General features: G+C 28.7%; 2 protein-coding genes across 7 annotated transcripts in view; both read left to right on the top strand.

The window, feature by feature from the left end:
- Positions 1 to 350: 350 nt before the first annotated feature.
- LOC119609187 (mitochondrial coenzyme A transporter SLC25A42) lies at positions 351 to 17,119 on the top strand. 4 transcript variants are annotated; one of them, XM_037963925.1, is made up of 8 exons: positions 351 to 754; positions 11,959 to 12,193; positions 12,837 to 12,924; positions 14,729 to 14,917; positions 15,001 to 15,120; positions 15,652 to 15,797; positions 15,859 to 16,045; positions 16,106 to 17,117. In XM_037963925.1, exons 2-8 carry the CDS (start codon positions 11,965 to 11,967, stop codon positions 16,269 to 16,271), a joined length of 1,125 nt encoding a protein of 374 aa, XP_037819853.1. In that variant the 5' UTR covers positions 351 to 754; positions 11,959 to 11,964; the 3' UTR covers positions 16,272 to 17,117. The 4 variants fall into 4 exon arrangements, with proteins under 4 accessions (XP_037819853.1, XP_037819845.1, XP_037819829.1 ...); XM_037963917.1 differs by having other exon boundaries at positions 353 to 754; positions 12,813 to 12,924; positions 16,106 to 17,116; XM_037963901.1 differs by lacking the exon at positions 351 to 754 and adding an exon at positions 11,103 to 11,120 and having other exon boundaries at positions 12,813 to 12,924; positions 16,106 to 17,116.
- Positions 17,120 to 18,980: 1,861 nt separating this feature from the next.
- LOC119609107 (signal transducer and transcription activator) overlaps positions 18,981 to 19,649 on the top strand; it is a 68,079-nt gene continuing 67,410 nt past the window's right edge. For 2 of the 3 annotated variants that reach the window (XM_037963855.1, XM_037963876.1), the window contains exon 1: positions 18,981 to 19,457. The gene's annotated coding sequence lies outside the window, so the exon portion shown is untranslated. The remainder of the gene's footprint in view (positions 19,458 to 19,649) is intronic. The other variant, XM_037963894.1, reaches the window with a different exon arrangement.

Raw genomic sequence — 19,649 nt, 5'->3', positions numbered from 1 at the left:
TTTAAAAATTTGGTCTAATTTCTAAAACGTTTGTCATATTGAATGACAAAATAGTGATGACGGCTTTGCAAATAATTTCATATCAACTATTCTCTCCGTGTAAACTCAAGTTCATTGTCCACAAAAAAACCAAATGGCCACACTATGATGAATGATGAAATAAAAACAAAACAACAAAAACAAACCTAAAACATTTGTTGTTATTTCTCGTTCTTTCTTTTATTTTCATGACGTTAGATACTCTGGCAGCACAACACTTTTGCTCATGCTTTTTCTTTTTCTATTTTTTTTTATCAAAATAAAAAGCAAAAGAAGAACAAACATACACAAGAGAATTCAATAAGAAAATTACGCGATTTTTTTGTCATTTCGATTTTGCGAATAAAACCGAGTAGTTGTGTGACGGTGTGTTATAAAATAAATTAGAAAAAATTTAAATAAATTATTAAGAAAAGTGCATAAAAAAGCAATTAATACAAAAAAGCCTATGCTACCCTGTCGTGTGTGTTTAAAGATAAAAGAAGTTTGTTAAAAAAAATTAATGAGCATAATAAAAATAATTCTACACAAAACAGGGTGTTCTATAGATATTTGCAAAAAAAAGAATAGCAACAAAGTGTATAAATAAATACATTCAATGATTTTTACAATTAAGAATTTAAAGTGATTGTGAGTAAATTATATTAACTGCTAGAGCCGCCTGCCTGTACGGGGCACAAAGTCCAATAATTATTAAAATTTGTTTTTGAATAGGGTAAGTTTAGGTAGTTTTATTAATAAATTCTAAATTAAATTTCTTCAATATTATTTAAATTATATAATTAACAACTACATAAGTTTAGAAAAAGCAACAAAAACAAATAACAACGTCATAACATTATTTTTTTTCGGGGGCAAATCTCTGTTTTTTAAATTTCTTATTATCTTTTATTTTTCTTATTTTATGTTGAATTGTTTTTGTTTTACCAAAAAACAACAATTCTATAACAAAACAAAAACTACACCAACATTTATAAATGTTGAAATAGGGAAATATTAGATAATGAAATAGTAAAATATGTGTGAAACGAGCCCCACAAAAATAAAAGAAATAAATGAAATTGAAAAAATACAAAATTATACCTAAATAGTATGTGTGAAGCATAAAAGCAAATAAAATAAATCTTAAATTTAACATGTGCAGAAAATGTTTATTAAAGTTTTTTATTTATTGTATATGTATGTTAAAAGTGTTATTTACATAAATAATTAATCCGGCTGGTTAGAACTTGGAATACTGTTGTATGCATGTATTCAAATTGTTTAAGTAATATTCAAATTGTTTAAGTAATTTCATAACTACGTACATTTAGGGTGTCCCCCCGTTGTATGGAGAAAATTTAAGTTACCGATGCTTCCACCGAAAATCAAAACTTGTTTTATTTTAAGACACTTACCATTTCTCAAAATGTTTGTCCTGGACTCAATGTGTGGTGAACTGGTTAAAAGATAAAAATGTCCCTTTTTAAGTTATGTATTTTTATGTTCTACGCAAAGGAATGATATGAAATATTGGAAGGTATCTTGCGAAAGGTCTTTGTGGGGCGCTTTCAAATCGCAAATAATGACTTAATTATGTAAGCAATACGTAACATAACGTCTGGACAACAAATGTTAGAAATGGTATCTAAGAATGAATTAAATTATAATTTTCAGTGGGAACATCAGTAACTTCCATTATGGGGCCAACATAATAATTAACGTATAGAAATTATTCTATTTTAATGACATTAAAGTAAATCATGTAGTTAAAAGTACCTATATTAGGTTTTCTTAGAAACAAAATTTTAAATTAATAAGAAAACATGTAGGATATTAAATGTTAGTTTAAGCCTTTCTTCTTTAGCAGTTCCATCCCTGACGATACCCTGCAATAATTAATGAAGTACATGATCCATTACAGTTATCCCAAAACTACTCCCCTGTAAACATGATTGTAGTACATTATCCGTTAAGTAGTCTAATGTAATTAGAGTAGTTAATAATTCACAAGCGATCCAGGTGGAGCTCTGCTAAAAAACAATAATACTTATTAACCACTTTAAATTGCTTGTAAACTTTTTGCTCCCAGTGTATGGATTTTCTCATTTTTATTACAACAATAAAAATCAAAAAATATTTAAAATATGTCTATTACTAATGTCCTATAATAATTCCTTTTTTTGAACAAAGGCTTTCTTCTAAACATTTTTTTAAATAATTAAAGAACAAAATTTATAAATCTAATAAATTAACAAAAGAAGCCATAAATAGCAAACAAATAAATAAATACTAGACAACTGCACTAAAAAACCAATATCAAATTGCTATTGTTGGCAGTGTAGGCGTCATTGCTCTTGCACAGAAGCCACAATATCTGTATGGCTAATCAAAAAACAAAAATACAATCTTTAGACTAGAATTAATAAAAATATAACCTAAATAATGTTTATTTATAAAAATAGAAATATACAAACAAATAATTATAATTGTAAAAATAAATAAACAGCCTTTACATGAGATTAAATAAACAAATACATAGTATATAGATATTGAATATATATATTTGCGTATTATTTTATATACCTACTTGTACAAAAAGCGGTTGGCGGCTAGAGAGGATTGTTTCCTAATCCGACAAGTACCGGCAAACAGTGTGTAAACAAGAATAGGCTTTGATTACTATATTTTATTCATAGTAATACTAAAGAAGAAAATAACAAAAATAAACAACTATAGTATAATAACGACTTAATAACACATTGATAGTGTAAAACTAAAATGTTTGCTTTAAAAAAAATAAAAAATAGTAGTAGAACAATAAAATAAATTTGTTGTAAATAAACAATAACAAAAATCAAGGTGATTTTAATTTCAACTTATTCAATTACGTTTACCTATAAATATTTAATATTTTTCATATAAGTTTTTCAAAACAATACTTGCGGTAATGCTGCTGTTATTTTAAAGTGGTTTAATATTTCTTTTGGAATTTATTCTTTTGCCAACTTTGTTTTTCCTGCTTTGTTTGTATTTATTTAAAAAAATTTATTGTATCCGAAAGATAGAAAAAATAATATAAAATGATAGATACAAACTTGTTTGGACTTTGTACCTTGGAGAAAATTGAAAGACGTAAAAATGTCTAAAACCAGAAACATATGTACATACATTCATATCCAAACAGATGCTGCATACAATAATTAACTTACGTGACTAGATGACAGAAATTTATATAAAGAATGGGAGTAGCTATTTTTATACCCTACACCACTTTAGTGGGGAGGGTATATTGGATTTGTGCTGATGTTTGTAACATACAAAAATATTCGTCCTAGACCCACCTTAAAGTATACCAATCGGCTTAGAATCGTTTTCTGAGTCGATTAAGCTATGTCCGTCCGTCCGTCCGTCTGGCTGGCTGTCCATGTAAACCTTGTGCGCAAGCTACAGGTCGCAATTTTCAAGATAATTGGATGAAATTTGGCACGCACGTTTTATTTGACCCAAGGACGAAGCCTATTGAAAATGGTTAAAATCGGTCCATTATTTCACCTAGCCCCCATAGAACAGAACCCCCCGAAAAGGGCTTCTGAGCTCATAATTATGTTAAAAATACAGATATATCGATAAATTATGGCACAACTAAGTTTTATAGAAGTCTTGATAACCCTGCCAAATTTCATAAAGATCGGGCCCCATTTGACCCTAGCTCCCATACAAAGTCCCCTTCAGAAAATTACTTGAATGTCCCAAATTAACTTATAAACACAAATATCCCGATGAAATTCACCACAATAAAATATTATGTAAAAATAAATATATTCGCAAAATTTTATCGGGCTTGGTCCATATTTGCCCCTAGCCCCCATATAAAGCCTCTTACAGAAAATTAGTTTTTCATCAATGAATTGCTTAAATGTATCGGAACAAGGGAATATTGATGATAAATGTTTTATTATGAAAAATAAATCACATTTAATATTCATAATTGGTGTAGGGTATCATATGGTCGGCCACGCCCGACTATACTTTCTTACTTGTTAATTTTAAATATATTTTCAAATTAATAAATTGGATCGAAATTAAGGAGTCTAATAAGCATTTGTCTATTCTGCTAGAAATGCTTGAATACTTTTAATTAATGTTGTTTTTTTCCCTTTAATATCGCTCGCAAATTTTATGCAATAATAATGGTACTGATACTTACAGTCGTTTAATGACAAATATTTTTTAAGTTTTTTATAATTTAACTAATCTATAACAAAAAATGTTGCAAAAATTTATAGACAATTTATGAGTTAGCATATTTTTTATACCCTACACCACTATTAATGGGAAGTGTATAACGCGTTTAAGATGATGTTTGTAACACAAATAATGATGGATCCTTTATTCACTTTAAAGTATATCAAGGGTCTTTCAATCGCTTTCTGAGTCGATTAAGCCATGTTAGGTTTTCTTCAATAAATTGCTTATTATTGCTTACTATGAAAAATAAATTGGATTTCATATTTATAACTGATGTAGGGTATCAAATGGTTCGCACACGCTCGACTTTACTTTTAATTGTTTATATAATAAAATGAGTATTTTTATAAACAAATAAAATTTGGAACAAATATATTGTCAAGACCTTGAAATTTTTAAATATAGGAGAATTAATAAATGTTTCCTTCTTGACAACTTAAAATGTTTATAATTTTAACACATTTTATTCTATGGCAACAAGAAAGAAGTACCAAAGTTGTTTCTTTATTTGTAGTATTCTGGAGACGATTTTAAAGTTTTAAGTTTCAATACAAAACTATAGTAAATAGCATTAGAACTATGTTTTTAGTTCTAATCCGATTTTTATGCATTTTTAAAATCGGATTAAATGTGCAAGATTAATAATAAAATAGTCTATACATATCTAATAGAAGGGGGTGTAATTAAAAAATAAGACTGATCATTCAATTAAATTCATTTCAATATAAACATACATACATCAAAAATTGTTATCACAAATATTAATATATACATTTATTTATATGTATTTCCATTTATTAAATGTTGTATTAAATGTGTTTTCTATAAACTGTTATTACACATTTTTAATAAATACATATTTAGTAAATTGAACCTACCTGAATAGAATTGAACAAGTGTTTTTTTTATATTCAATATAAACAGTTTTAAGATAATGGAATTTTTTTTACATTTTCACATATTTATTTTTATATACCATAAACCCCCCCTATATTTAAATGCCTAAGTACTCGGTGGTTATCTATACAAACAATATACTTTTCTTATCGCTAGTGTCAAGATTTCTATTATTTAGACCTATTTGATTTTCTGTTACAATTTTTATTTTCAAACACCCTGTAAAAAGTAAACAATTCTAATTTGGCGTTGAGATGATTTTGTTATTAGAAATTGTCACCGTAAAAAGTGGTAGTAGGGAAGTTTCATTATACATATTATGAAATCATTCGGTCGCAACTATTTCTGTTAAATCTATCAGATTTTTCACAAAGAATATACGAAACCAATGTTAATATATTTTATAATTTCCAATACTACCATTGTTCAATTCTATATGAGATATGTTGTATACATACCCAGCAAAAACTTACATTGAAAAGTACGGGTTAGTCATTATTTTAACAGTGTCTTGACATTGGATGCAAGTACTTATATGGAGTTAGGTAAGTTCTTTGCAATCGCTAGGAAGATTTAAGTAAGAAGTTTTAGCCTACGAGACGTAGTAGTAGTCATTGAAAAGTTGAGACAGTACAAGTTATTACCATATTCTTGCTGTATTCAGCGGCTCTGCAGACGATGTCGTATCACTTCTAAGGGGAAAGAATCCCAATTACATACGTAAAAATGCTGAAGAGGCTCTGAATACGGTCATAAGCTGGGCTCAACCTAGATGTCTGTATGTTAACCCGGCAAAGATTGAAATCTATCTTATCAGAATAGAGACAAATGCTGCTAAGAAGAAAAATAATGAACCCTGTTTCCTGGGCAAGTATTTAGGGGTAATAATTGATCGGAAATTATAATGGAGATACTACATAGATGATAGGAATGACAAGGCACATACCATTGCCACGAAATTGGATCTTTGTCCCAGGTTAGGTATCCATGCTGCGAAACGCACACTTGGGCCCTATTGGTCCCTTTGTGATATCTGTAAAGATAGTGAAAAAACAACAAGGGTAAGAGAAGGATGTGAGTTACGTCAGAAGCGAAGATGTATATTAAGAGTTTAAAGATAATATAAGAATAGTTACTGTACTATATAATGTAAAAGTGTTATTAGACCAATTATAACATCGTGTAGGGAACTTTGGAACATTAGAGCAAAAAAATACCAGTAGGTATCCGTTGCTAAACAGATGGCTCTAAACTGAGGGACAAAACTGGCCTTCGAAGACCCAGAAACAGAAATATACTACTGCCTATCTAATCCAGACAGAAGTCCAAGCAATAACGGAAGGTTTAAATTGGATTAGATATTTACCAACAGCCAGAAGGCAATTAGGGCGATAACATATTATGATAAAGTTAAATCCATATTGAATTGTAAAACTGCTTCAACCGAGCTTTGCATCAAAGAAAGAGCAAATTTACCTACTTTAAAGGAATGGTACCTATTTTAAAAGGACACACAGGATTGTGAGCACAATTATACAAAATTGGACGTGTGATTCCTGACGAATGTGGAGCATGTGGAGAGAACAGTAAAACTCTCGAGCAATTCCTTTTTTATTGTCAAGCTTTTGTCGAAATTATATCCAAATATTTTGGAGTGATATTATTCGGGATATAACATACCTCAAGAACACGGATTAGAAAATTCTTAGGAATTACGGCCAGGAAACTGAGTTTCTGTATATTGAATGATCATACTTTATCGATCACTGTATGAATAAGATTTTTTTTAACAAAAAAAAAAAAAAAAAAAAATTTCCATGAAAAGCAGTGTACAACAGGCACCATAATGGTCTAGGCCATCATCCTAACCTAACCCAAACAATAGAAAATGTTTTAAAAATCTTTAATAATTAAGATAATATTATTTATAAAAATCTCTATAAAGTCATTAAATTATTAAAGTATAAAAAAAGTTTTATCAATTGAAGAAAAATAAGATTAAACGAATTATCTTTTCAAACTAATGATAAGATACAAAACATTTAATGCCGCTATAAAATTCAATGAAAATATAGAAACAAAAAATATCTAATTAAAACACAAACAAACGGTAGCCTAATTTTGTCTAGTTGATAAAATTTATACAATTTTCTTAAATATAATTTTTTTGCAAAAAGAAAGTGATTAAATTAATAGCTTACTCTTTTCAATTGATAAGAAAACAAAGAAAAAAAACAAACAAAATGATAAGACTGAAGGGCTGAGATATGGATTATCGATGAATTTAAAAAAATATATATACAAATAAATACAAACATATTTATAAATTGCACATTGGACTTGCTATTTATTTAGTTATCAATTAAATGACTTTTCAAATACAAAAATATTTGTTTAATTTTATATAAGGCAAACAAAAAAGAAAAGTAAAATATTAAGCAAGAAATTGCATTTTATAAATAAACAATTTTTGGCATTATACATGGTCAGGGTCGAGAGAGTACAACCAAAAAGTATGTGTTCAATGATTCTTGTGTTTAATTATTATTATTTTGTTGAAAAAAATGTTTTAGACCAATTTCTTTTAATACTTTTTGTTAATTTTTCATTGTGTGCTTATTTATAAAAAAAATAAAATTTTCATGCATTAAGATTAATCGTTTCAAATGTGGCAAGTCATGCTAAAAAAATAGCGCCCGCCAAAAATTTTATAGATTGGAAAATTTCTTTAATGATTAAAAAACAAAATTGTTTTTGTTTTATATTTTATCGAATATGTATAAAAAAAAATATATCACACAACAGTGTCTCAAAGAAATATTAAGACAAAAATATATAAGTAAATTTAAAAGTACATATCGACCGCCTATATTCAAAAAGTGCTAACTCAATCTAAGGCCATAACAAGTTTTTAATGGCAAATGATTTTTCAATGCGTTCTCGGAATGGATTTAGCCATGTCCGTTTGTCAAAATGTATGTTGAAATCAGTTTTCAGAAGACCTTAGATATCAGCGAGATTCGAATCTTCATCTTTTAACCAGTAAAATCGGTCCAAACGAAACAGAGCAAGCACAAGACCTTACGTGTGAAGCTGTGTGTTGTTATTGTTTTGTTATTCTCCAAAATTAGAGATAAAAAATTGTGTGTGAGAAATTAGGCAGAAATGGGAAAATATAAAAAAATAATTTTAAAATTTGAAAAATTGAATATGTATTCTAATGGGTGTTATCTGTAACTCTGGTACCAGGTACTATTTTTGGTATATTTTCGTTCTTTAACGGGTACTTTATGAGTTTTCTATAATATTGAACCTAGAAACATGCAATTCAAAATTCAGAGTCCTGAATGAGTGAAAATCTGTATGAAAGGATTTTTGGTACTTTTCTGTCATTCAATTGGTACTTTTTGTTTTTCTAAATTATTAAACCTGTAAACATAAAATCAGACATATAGAATCCCGATGGAATAAAAATCTATAAATGTGAATTCAACTGATTTTATGAAATTCTATAAATGTAAATAATATCTCCGATATTATTAATATGACTTACTGAATGGGAATCTGCTTAAACAATTGAAATAGTCATATTTGTTTTACCAATGAATGTTTTCTTTAAATTTCTTATTTCCCTTCGAATGTGTCAAAATTATATTTGTATATACAGTGGCGAGCAAAACTGGATACATATCAATCAAGTGTATGTTAAAATCCCAATAAAATCCAGAAAATATTAAACAAAAATTTTATATTGGTTTTAAAATAAGCAATAGAAGAATAAGAAAATAAAACAATAGAAAATTCGCGAATATTGAAACTTTATCTCAAGTTTTAGCTAATTTTATTAAAAAAGTCTATGTATCCACTTTTGCACGTTTAAATTTAATTAATCTAGCAACACAAGTAAATTTAAAAATAACAATGAATTTGAGTACTGCTACTTGATTTACCTTTGAAGAAAGCATCAAAACAAACAGTTACCATTTTTGAGTCATATTTGTAATTTTTTTGCAAATATTTTAATTTTCTAGTTTTAATTAGAAAAATATCAAGTTTATTGGGAAACCAAATGGTCGAAATGACAAAAAATAATTACTGTGCTCGTCAAATTGCCAAGAAGTTAGGAATTTGCCACCGAAGAGTGCTACAATTGCGAAAAAGAAAAATATGAGCACACCAGATGTTAAGAAATGTCGATCGTGTTTGCTTTCGGAGAGATCTTATTGACATCTTATTGAGCGTTTATTGACATTCAAACAGGTAAAAATACAAAAAACAGGCTATAGTCGTCATAAATAAGTCCTTAAGTGAATGGGCATTCCGGGGAGCTCTTCGTAGAATTGGCCTTATATCAGCCGTAAAGCAGAAAACACCAGCGTTATCAGAAAAAAGTGTAAAGGATCGTCTTAAATTTAGCAAGAACCACAAAAATTGGAGTGTTGATGACTGAAAAAGGGTTATATGGTCCGATGAAGGGTTATATGGTCCGATGAAACGAAAACTAATCGTTTTCAGTCTGATGGCAAGGAATATTACTGGCACCGCCCTTATGAAAGCTTAAAAAAGCACCAAGTAAAACAAAAGGGTGAAACAAGCGGGTGGTAGTCTGATTGTGTGGGCTTGTTTCACTTGGTAGAATCTCGGTTCTTTAGTAAAATTAGATGCTATAATGAAAAAGGAGGATTATTTGAGTATTTTCAATCCAATATTCAAGATTTTGTGGAAGAATGTGCATATCCAGAGTCAGAGGTTATACTCCAACAGGATGGGGATCCGAAGCATACGGCAAAAATCGTAAAGAATTGGCTTTCAGCGCAGAATTTTCAAACGATGCAATAGCCAACTCAATGCCCGGAAATCAATCCAATTGAAAATTTATGGGCTTTGTTAAAAAAACGTCTTGCGCAATTCGATAATGCACCAAGAAATCTTAAAGAACTTTGGTCGAGAGTACAAACGGAGTGGTCTAGTATTCCGCACCGGACCATTGAGACCTTGGTCAAAAGTACGCCTAAACGTATAAAAAGTGTCATAAAAGCAAAAGGACTTTGCACAAAATATTAAAAATCAAATCTTTTTTAAAACGTGCAAAACTGGATACTTCGACTTTATTTATAAATATGTTTTAATTTTTAGATTAATATTTAATTATCATGAATTTAATTTTGTTTTCTTTTTATATTGCTTTACTGAATATTTAAAATTGAAAACTTTATTATTTTTCCTTTATTTTATGGGTTTTATAGCATTTTTAAGTCTTATTAGCTAAACATGTATCCAGTTTTGCTCGCCACTGTATATACATATATATGTATATAAGTATAAATTCGTAAGTTTATCATAAACATATTATGAAAAGTAAGTTATTAATTTGCTCAACATTATGAAAATTAAACACTTTTTACTTTCCTAAAAAGTAGAGATTTTCGAGTTAGCACTTTTTGAATATTGTGGTTCGATATTTAGAATTTACATTTTCAATTATTACTCAACATGGATGGTTTCTTGTTCTCAAAATCAAGTCGTGTGCACGTGAACAAAATATATTTATAGATTTTTTTTCTGTTTTTGTTTTATTTCTTCTAAATGCCAACATCTTGCAGTTTTCTTTTAAAATAAATATGTAATATGTATGTTTGATCATATTTCTTTTTGACTATTTGGCTTAAAGCCAAATTGTTTTTAATAATATTTAAAAAAAATATATAGAAAAAATATGATCATAGATTTTTCAATGGTCTCTCAGCAATAGTTCCAAGTTTTTTTCTAAGAAAAGTATAAAAACATATGCATTTTTAATTGTTTAATTGAACTTGTAAATACAATAATTCTAAACTATTAAATGTTGAATAGAAAAAACTGATTACAAAGTCTAGTCATTGTTATGGCAAAATAAAAATATGACTGTGATGCGACAACGATGCATTTGTCAACAAGATGAATATGTATTTAAGGTAAATATAATTGTATTCATTGGTAGAAAAATATTTAAAAAAATATACAATAAATAAATTTAAATTGGTTTATTTTGTAATTCTTTGTTCATTTATTTCTTTTTTAATGTTATGTTTAAAGTTCTACAATAACACTTTTGTAAGTGGAATTTTTATTTTTGAAATGAATTGGAAAAACGCCGAGATATATACCTAAACATATTTTTAGGTCGTAGAATCAATTTGATAAGAATCAGAGGTTTGGAAAATATTGAAAAAATACAACTAAAAAACGAAAGCATTAATATTTATTTTAATCACAGCTTTTTATAAATTTGTTTTTGTAGACTTCAGTTTTTTTTTGGAACCAAGCCCCTTTATAGCATTCATATCTTCTCATTTTCTCTTTTAATTCGATGTGAATAAGTATTACGTATGAAACAAATATTGCAATTTTTTATATTCTCACATATTTTTGTATTTCTTTTTCATATGTATTTTTAATAGTAAACAAATCTGCTAATATTGATGTCACGAGTTGTTTATTATTAAGAATAAAGTTTAAAAAAACACATTTTCTGAGATAATAAGAATGCATAAATAATTTTAAAAAGTGTGGATTTATTTATAAGTTAGACATTAATAAAATTGATCCATTAATATACCTGTTATCAGTGAAATTAATACGTAATCTTTTAAACAATTTTAAATTTGTTTATTTTGGGTCAGAAATTGTATTTTTTTTTTAAGTTTGGGAGTACAAGCTAAAAAGATTAATAAATAGTTTTAGAATATAATTTAATATTGTTCTTTTCTTAATCAATTAATTCATAAATATTTCTCATTCATCTCTTTACAGTCTCCAATGAGCCATCTTTTGGAGAAACCAAATATTGCAATGCCCATTAAGACAACTAGTGGTCAATTTTCCACAGCTGCCGCCGCCGTCACTACTGCAACTGCTAATGCAAATTTAAATACAAACGCCGTCAACACAACCTCAACAAAATTGAACAATGATTCTACGACGATAGCATCTGAACATCAACAACAGCAACAGCCAGAAAATGATATTAAAAGTCCTGAAACAATAGGTAAACTTATAACTAACAATACATATCGCTCATTTACTACAAGTCTTGTCCAAAATTGGAGTTTTTTGTACTGAGAGCTACAAAACATGTGACATACAAATTTCAAATATGTCTATTACAAAGGCCGACAAAATTTCAAAAAAGCCGAAACTCAGAGTCCAAGTTATACTTATTATTTCTAAGGACTGACCACGTTGAATCTAAATCTGACCTTAGATTTTCCCCTCGTCTCAAAAAGGGCCAAAAAATTTAGTTTTTTTTCAAACTCCAGGACACGATATCTCGAATCCCAGATGTGATGGAGAAATCCTTTAGAAAAGTATACCTTGGTCTCTGGGTTTAAAACTTTGTAGGCCTGTGTTGTTTTCAGTGTGAGATCGATTTTTTGTTGTAATCGTAAGAATTAAAACTCTTGTTATCACGAATATTGGATAAATAAAAATAAAAATGAAACATAATTACTGAAACTATCTGAATCTGGTTTAATTTTTCAAATAACTTGATTTGTTTAAAGCCACTTTTCACGGAAAGACGTTTTTTGGATTACGCCAGTCTTCTAGTAAATGAACGATATTATAAATTATGTAAATGTTTACAAATAATCTTTAATCTATAATAGCAAATACTTATCAAACGGTTATAGTAAGTTTAACAGCTGGTGCAGCAGCAGGAGCTCTGGCCAAAACTACAATAGCACCTCTGGATCGTACAAAAATTAATTTTCAAATCAAGTAAGTTTGAAATAAATAAAATTCTAAAGTTATAGATATAAAAGAAAATTTAATCTAACATTAAGATAGAGTTTCAATCGTATGCCGATATTGACTGCCAGGCATGGAAAATTCAGTACTTTAGTACTTTTTTGCTGTACTTTTTGGTATCGAAAAATACCGCGGTACCCCCAGTACATTTTTTTGTACTTTTAACATAGTAGTCAATAGATAAGTCTGTGGCCTATAGTCTAGTATAGTCTACTCTATACTTTAGTCTATAGTCTAATCTATAGTATAGTCTATAGTAAAGTTTATAGTCTAGCCTATAGTCTAGTCTTTAGTCTATTCTATGGTCTAATCTTTAAACTTGCATGTAGTCTAGTGTGCAGTCTAGTCTATAGTACAGTATAGTCTACAGTAGTCTATAGTATATAGTCTATAGTCCAGTCTGTAGTCTAGTCTATAGTCCAGTCTTTATTCTAGTATGTAGTCTAGTTTGCAGTCTAGTCTATAGTCTAGTCTATAGTCTAGTCTATAGTCTAGTCTATAGTCTAGTCTATAGTCTAGTCTATAGTCTAGTCTATAGTCTAGACTATAGTCTAGTCTACAGTCTAGTCTAGTCTAGTCTATAGTCTAGTCTATAGTCTAGTCTATAGTCTAGTCTATAGTCTAGTCTATAGTCTAGTCTATAGTCTAGTCTATAGTCTAGTCTATAGTCTAGTCTATAGTCTAGTCTATAGTCTAGTCTATAGTCTAGTCTATAGTCTAGTCTATAGTCTAGTCTATAGTCTAGTCTATAGTCTAGTCTATAGTCTAGTCTATAGTCTAGTCTATAGTCTAGTCTATAGTCTAGTCTATAGTCTAGTCTATAGTCTAGTCTATAGTCTAGTCTATAGTCTAGTCTAGTCTATAGTCTAGTCTATAGTCTAGTCTATAGTCTAGTCTATAGTCTAGTCTATAGTCTAGTCTATAGTCTAGTCTATAGTCTAGTCTATAGTCTAGTCTATAGTCTAGTCTATAGTCTAGTCTATAGTCTAGTCTATAGTCTAGTCTATAGTCTAGTCTATAGTCTAGTCTATAGTCTAGTCTATAGTCTAGTCTAGTCTATAGTCTAGTCTAGTCTATAGTCTAGTCTATAGTCTAGTCTATAGTCTAGTCTATAGTCTAGTCTATAGTCTAGTCTATAGTCTAGTCTATAGTCTAGTCTATAGTCTAGTCTATAGTCTAGTCTATAGTCTAGTCTATAGTCTAGTCTATAGTCTAGTCTATAGTCTAGTCTATAGTCTAGTCTATAGTCTAGTCTATAGTCTAGTCTATCAGGTCTGTCACTCATTCCGATCGAAATGGTTTCAATTCCGTATTATTATTCCGATCATTTTTGTTTTAGCTTCTCCAAATTCCGAATTATTTCGTAAATTGACAAAAAATTAATAAAATTATATAGATTTCATTTAAAATTGTTCTTGTTTAGCTAATCAAAACAAGAACCATGTTTTTAGTAAAGGTTCTTATTATTAAAACTAAGAAAAGCGTTAATTACATACAAATATCAATTCCACTTCAAAAACTGAAAGTGGTTTCATTCCGAAAGAATTTTTCGTTTTCTTTTTTAGAAGAAGCAAAAATACGGAAATAATTCCACTTTCGATCGGAATGAAATTCTGTGACAGGCCTGTATAGTCTAGTCTATAGTCTAGTCTATAGTCTAGTCTATAGTCTAGTCTATAGTCTAGTCTATAGTCGAGTCTATAGTCTAGCCTATAGTCCAGTGATAATTCTAAAATCGTATATTTCAAAAAAAAAATTGTTTTCAAATTTTCAGCAAAAATGTACGCTATACATTAAAAGGTGCCATAGACTTCCTTAAACAAACTCATGCCAAAGAGGGTACACTGGCGTTATGGCGTGGCAATTCTGCTACCATGGCTCGTATAGTGCCTTATGCAGCCATACAGTTTACAGCCCATGAACAATGGCGTAAAATATTACATGTGGATAAAGACGGTACAGAGTAGGTTCAATAAATTTAGCAAATTAAGAATAAAACTAATTTTTAAATTTTATTTTTTTCTTTTTAAACAATTAACAAAATAGCACTAAATTGAGACGTTTTGTGGCGGGCTCTTTGGCGGGCATAACTTCACAATCATTGACTTATCCCCTGGATTTGGCAAGAGCACGTATGGCTGTTACAGATAAATATACTGGTTATAGGTAAGTTGAAAAGATAAAATTAATTTTATATCACAGGTAAAATTGTATTAGTTGCACAAGAAGTTCTAGAACTATGTGATGGATATTTTAAGACTAGTGTCTAGGTGGACATTTCAAAATCTGAAGAGTTGTTTTGAACTAGTTATTTTTTACTAGTAGAGAATCAACGTAAAACTAGTGACAGAGAACAGGTTCGAAGAAAAATCGTTAAAAGTACTTTAGAACCATAACAACGTTTCAAGGAACAAGTTCTAGAAGTCAATGGTGTCTAAATAGATGTTCCAAAATATGAAGAGTTGTTGTTGTTAAAGTTCGAATGTGTCCAATGGCACTTTCATGGGGTGAAATTTTTGATTGATACAGCCGTCGATCAGTTGACAAGTTTTGGCCGAGTAACACTCTGGTTGTTCCGGACTGAAGATATAACTGTCATGTGAATCTAAAGAGTAGTTCTGTTTGCACTAGTGTTCAACTTTTTACATTTGCCGGGTATTCTTTAATAATTAGCATTTATTTCTTTTTTTTTTATAGAACTCTGCGCAGCGTTTTTGTTAAAATTTGGGTCGAAGAAGGTCCCCATACCTTGTATAGAGGTTATTGGGCAACAGTTTTGGGTGTAATACCGTATGCAGGCACCTCATTCTTTACATATGAAACTTTAAAACGTGAATACACGGGTAAGTTTTTTTTCAAAATTTTAATTCAATTAGGAATATTTGCAAACATTGCTACTTACAGAAATGACTGGCAATGCTAAACCGAATACTCTAGTCACTTTGGCATTTGGCGCTGTAGCTGGTGCTGTTGGACAAACCTCTAGCTATCCTTTAGACATTGTTCGAAGACGTATGCAAACAATGGGTGTAACCAAAGATGGACACAATAAATATCCCACCATTTATAAAACATTAAAAACTATTTATAAGTAAGTCATTCCTACACTCTTTTTATATAATTATTTACAAACCTCGCTTTTCTTTTCTAGGGAGGAAGGCATTAAGAATGGTTTTTATAAGGGTTTAAGTATGAACTGGATTAAGGGACCTATTGCTGTGGGCATTAGTTTCTCTGCCTATGATTTGATTAAAGAATTATTGCGTGAATTATTCCATTTGAAACGTGGCCGAAGTCTGACAACAGTTTCCAATTAGATTTTATTATGTCTATTCTAATTTTTTACACCTCACCTCACCAACCCCCCCTCAGTGTCAATACTATGTTGTTATTTAATTGTTTAGTTTAAACGCCAGCAAATTTATCTTAGTTTTATTAGTTTCTTCATTTTTAATAAGAATTTAGTCTTTGTTAAAAAAAAAGAAAAGCAAATTATAAATTTGTTTTAGTTAGGCTTTAACCAAAAAACAAAAGTTTATACATTTTAAAAAACAGTTGTTAATTCGAGAAAATCTTTAAAAAAAATAAAGTTTATTCTTTATTCTAAGAATATTTTTTAAAATTTTTCATATGAAAATTTAAGCTGTACAAATTGGTTTTTAAATAAGTTTTGTTAAATCTAATTACTTCCTTAGCTTAAACATATATATAATATTTTTTAAAATTAAATTACAAATTTAAATTCTGTTTCAAACACTTTTAAATTTGGTTCCTGTTTCATTTTTATTTCTCTTTTTTATACGCCTATTTTTTATATTTATAAAATGCATACGCACAATATAAGACAATAATAAATAATTTACTTGAAAATGCAAGATTGTGAAATTATGTTCATATAATATAATTAATACACATACATAAATAACAAATATATGTAAAGGAATTCTTGAATTTATATTAAAAAGTCTTGCTGTTACAATACAAACAAAACAAAAATTTCGTCTATTATATAATTGTGATTAAGAATTTTTTTCTATAAATTTGTATAACAGAAAGATAGTGTCGTATTAAGAAGAAAAAAAAAGAAGAAAAAATCAAAACTACAGAAGAGAAATTATAAAGATTAAATTGTGTATATATACTAAATAAAATAAACAAATTGTTACGAAAATTAATTGTTATAAATAGTTTGATTTCTTAAGAGAATATTTTATCTAGATCATCGACCAATGATCAAAAACAAAATAGCACTAAATTAAGTCGTTTTGCGACGGGCTTTTTTAACAATCTTTGATTTATTCCCATGGATTTGGAGAGAGCACGTATGGCTATTACAAAAAAATATATACTGGTTGTAGGTAAGTTGAAAAGATAAAAGTTTTATCATAAAACCTAGAATACGTTTTATCTTTTCAACCTACGTTTGGCGTTCGGACAATTCATTTTTTCGGAACTTCAGAACTGGTTTTGTAAACGTCTTGACAGAACATTTCTAAAAAAGAGATTATTTTATAAGTTTCCTGTCTGGAAACTAGCTCTAGGAAATGTTTGAATATACATTTTCTAAGCAACAGTTTTGAACTAGTTATTTTTTTTTAAAGTAGAGAATCAATGTAAAACTAGTGTCAAAGAACTAGTTCGAAGAAAAATCGTTAGAAGCACTTTAGAACCATAAACATATTTCAAAGAACGAGTTCTAGAAGTCACTGATGACTAGGTGGACATTCCAAAATTATAAGAGTTGTTTTTAATTAGTTATTTTTACTAGTAAAGAATCAATGTAAAACTAGTGACAACGAACTATAAAAAACTCTCTAATATTTTTCAAGATATTCGAATTTTAAAATTAAAATTTCAATCTTTTAGCTTAATGCTAATAACTTATTTTAATGGAACACTGGTAATAGGCCCATCTAGAATAATAAATATAATAAAATTTTTATATGATCCAATGTTTTTCAATAATTTTTAAAATGACTTGAAGAATCTGATGTGGTCCGAATTCTGAATAAGATCATATTATACTAGGATATTTAACTTATATCTTTCATTTCCGCATTTTTCGAAAAAATTTAAGAACTAGGAAAATCTATCAATTGTTATATAATATGTCTGATTGAAAAATTCCACTTGAATGGAAATCAGCAATAAAACAGTAGATAGTGTAATCACATTTAATTATACCGTAAGTATTAGATTCCTTACAACTCTCTGACTATTTACTAATGCACTAAAAGAATTCATTCCCTAATTCTTTTCTCTAACTTGAGTTATATTTCCTTTAAACGAATTAAAAATATAAGTGAATTAATTTCATATACATATAATTCATTCTTTCCAAGCTTTGTATATTCCCTTCTCACGAAGGTGAAGGGTATAAAAATAAAGAGTTGAAATAAAAGTAGTTCTCGTGAGTTTAAAAATAAATCTCGTGATAATGATTTGTATAACGATAGCAATAAATAAACAAGTAGGAAAGTATAGTCGGACATTGCCGAAACAACAAATCGGAAGGTCTGGTTGTATGCGGGCTAGGGGAAATAATGGACCGATTTCAACTATTTTCAATAGGTCCAAATAGTATGGTCCAATTTTTATTAAAATGTCTAGAAAATTGCGGTCTGTAGCTTGCGCAAGGTATAAAGGACAGCCAGCCGGACGGATATGGCTTATTCGACTCAGAAAGTGATTCTAAGTCGATCGGTATACTTTAAGTTGGGTGTAGGACAAAAATTTTGTGCGTTACAAATATCAGTACAAACTCATAATACTTTCCCCACTATAGTGATGTAGGGTATAAATGGTATTCACGAATGCAAAAATCTCCTCTCTGGTAGGCAATCCCAATTTTAAAAATATTTTCTTCCAAAATTCCACTTTTTAATCTCCCAGATTCCGTTTTTAATTTTTTTAAACGTTGAAAATTTTACTGTCGATTTTAAACCAACGCCGACATTTTTAGTGTTAGCCGCCGCCGTTAATATTTGTCGGCGCAGGACTCTAGTGGCAGCTCTGTTAATAAATGCAATTCAATTGTTGCTTCTCGACACGAAAATACGCAGCAAATTCTCAAGTGCTATAAAGAAAAATTTGAAAAAAACACTTTGAAATCCTATTAAAAACAAAGAAAAATTAACGAAATAATAGATAATTTTATTAGAAACTATTTTGCAGTGGAAAAACAAATAAATTTGCATAAAAAACACTGGTGCTAACTAATAAGAAAAAAAGTAGCGTGCAAAAAAGTGTTGAGGAATTCTTAAAGAAAAGACTAGAGAATTTCATAAAAGTCAAAAAATAAACAAAAACAAATTAGTCTAAAGAAAAAATAGTTTTGTAAATTGAAAAAAAAAGATTTTTAAAGTGTTAATTTTTTTTATAGAACAGTGCAAGAACAAGAAAAATATATATCGGAAAAAATAAGATAAGAAAACTGTAAAGAAAACGAAACAGGTGATAAAACTGCAGAGAAAATAAAAGAAAAATATAAAAAAGCGTAGGAGGTAAGTGAAAATGAAAACAAGTACCTTTTTTGAAACAGTTGTCTAATTTAGTAGTTGCCTAACACAGTGTTGTATATTGTGGGTATATTTATTTATTAACTATATAAATAAAATTTTAATATATTGAAAATAATAATACTAAATTTTTAAATGTAGTTAATAAGTTAAACAGAAGAATTTTTTACAATATAA

Source organism: Lucilia sericata, unplaced genomic scaffold (assembly GCF_015586225.1).
Source record: "Lucilia sericata isolate MDLA Ls3-8-SP2 unplaced genomic scaffold, ASM1558622v1 Contig000022F_arrow, whole genome shotgun sequence".
In the NCBI taxonomy this organism is placed as follows: Eukaryota; Metazoa; Arthropoda; class Insecta; order Diptera; family Calliphoridae; genus Lucilia; species Lucilia sericata.
The sequence above is the reverse complement of the archived record's forward strand: the minus strand, read 5'-3'. Positions and strand labels throughout refer to the sequence as shown.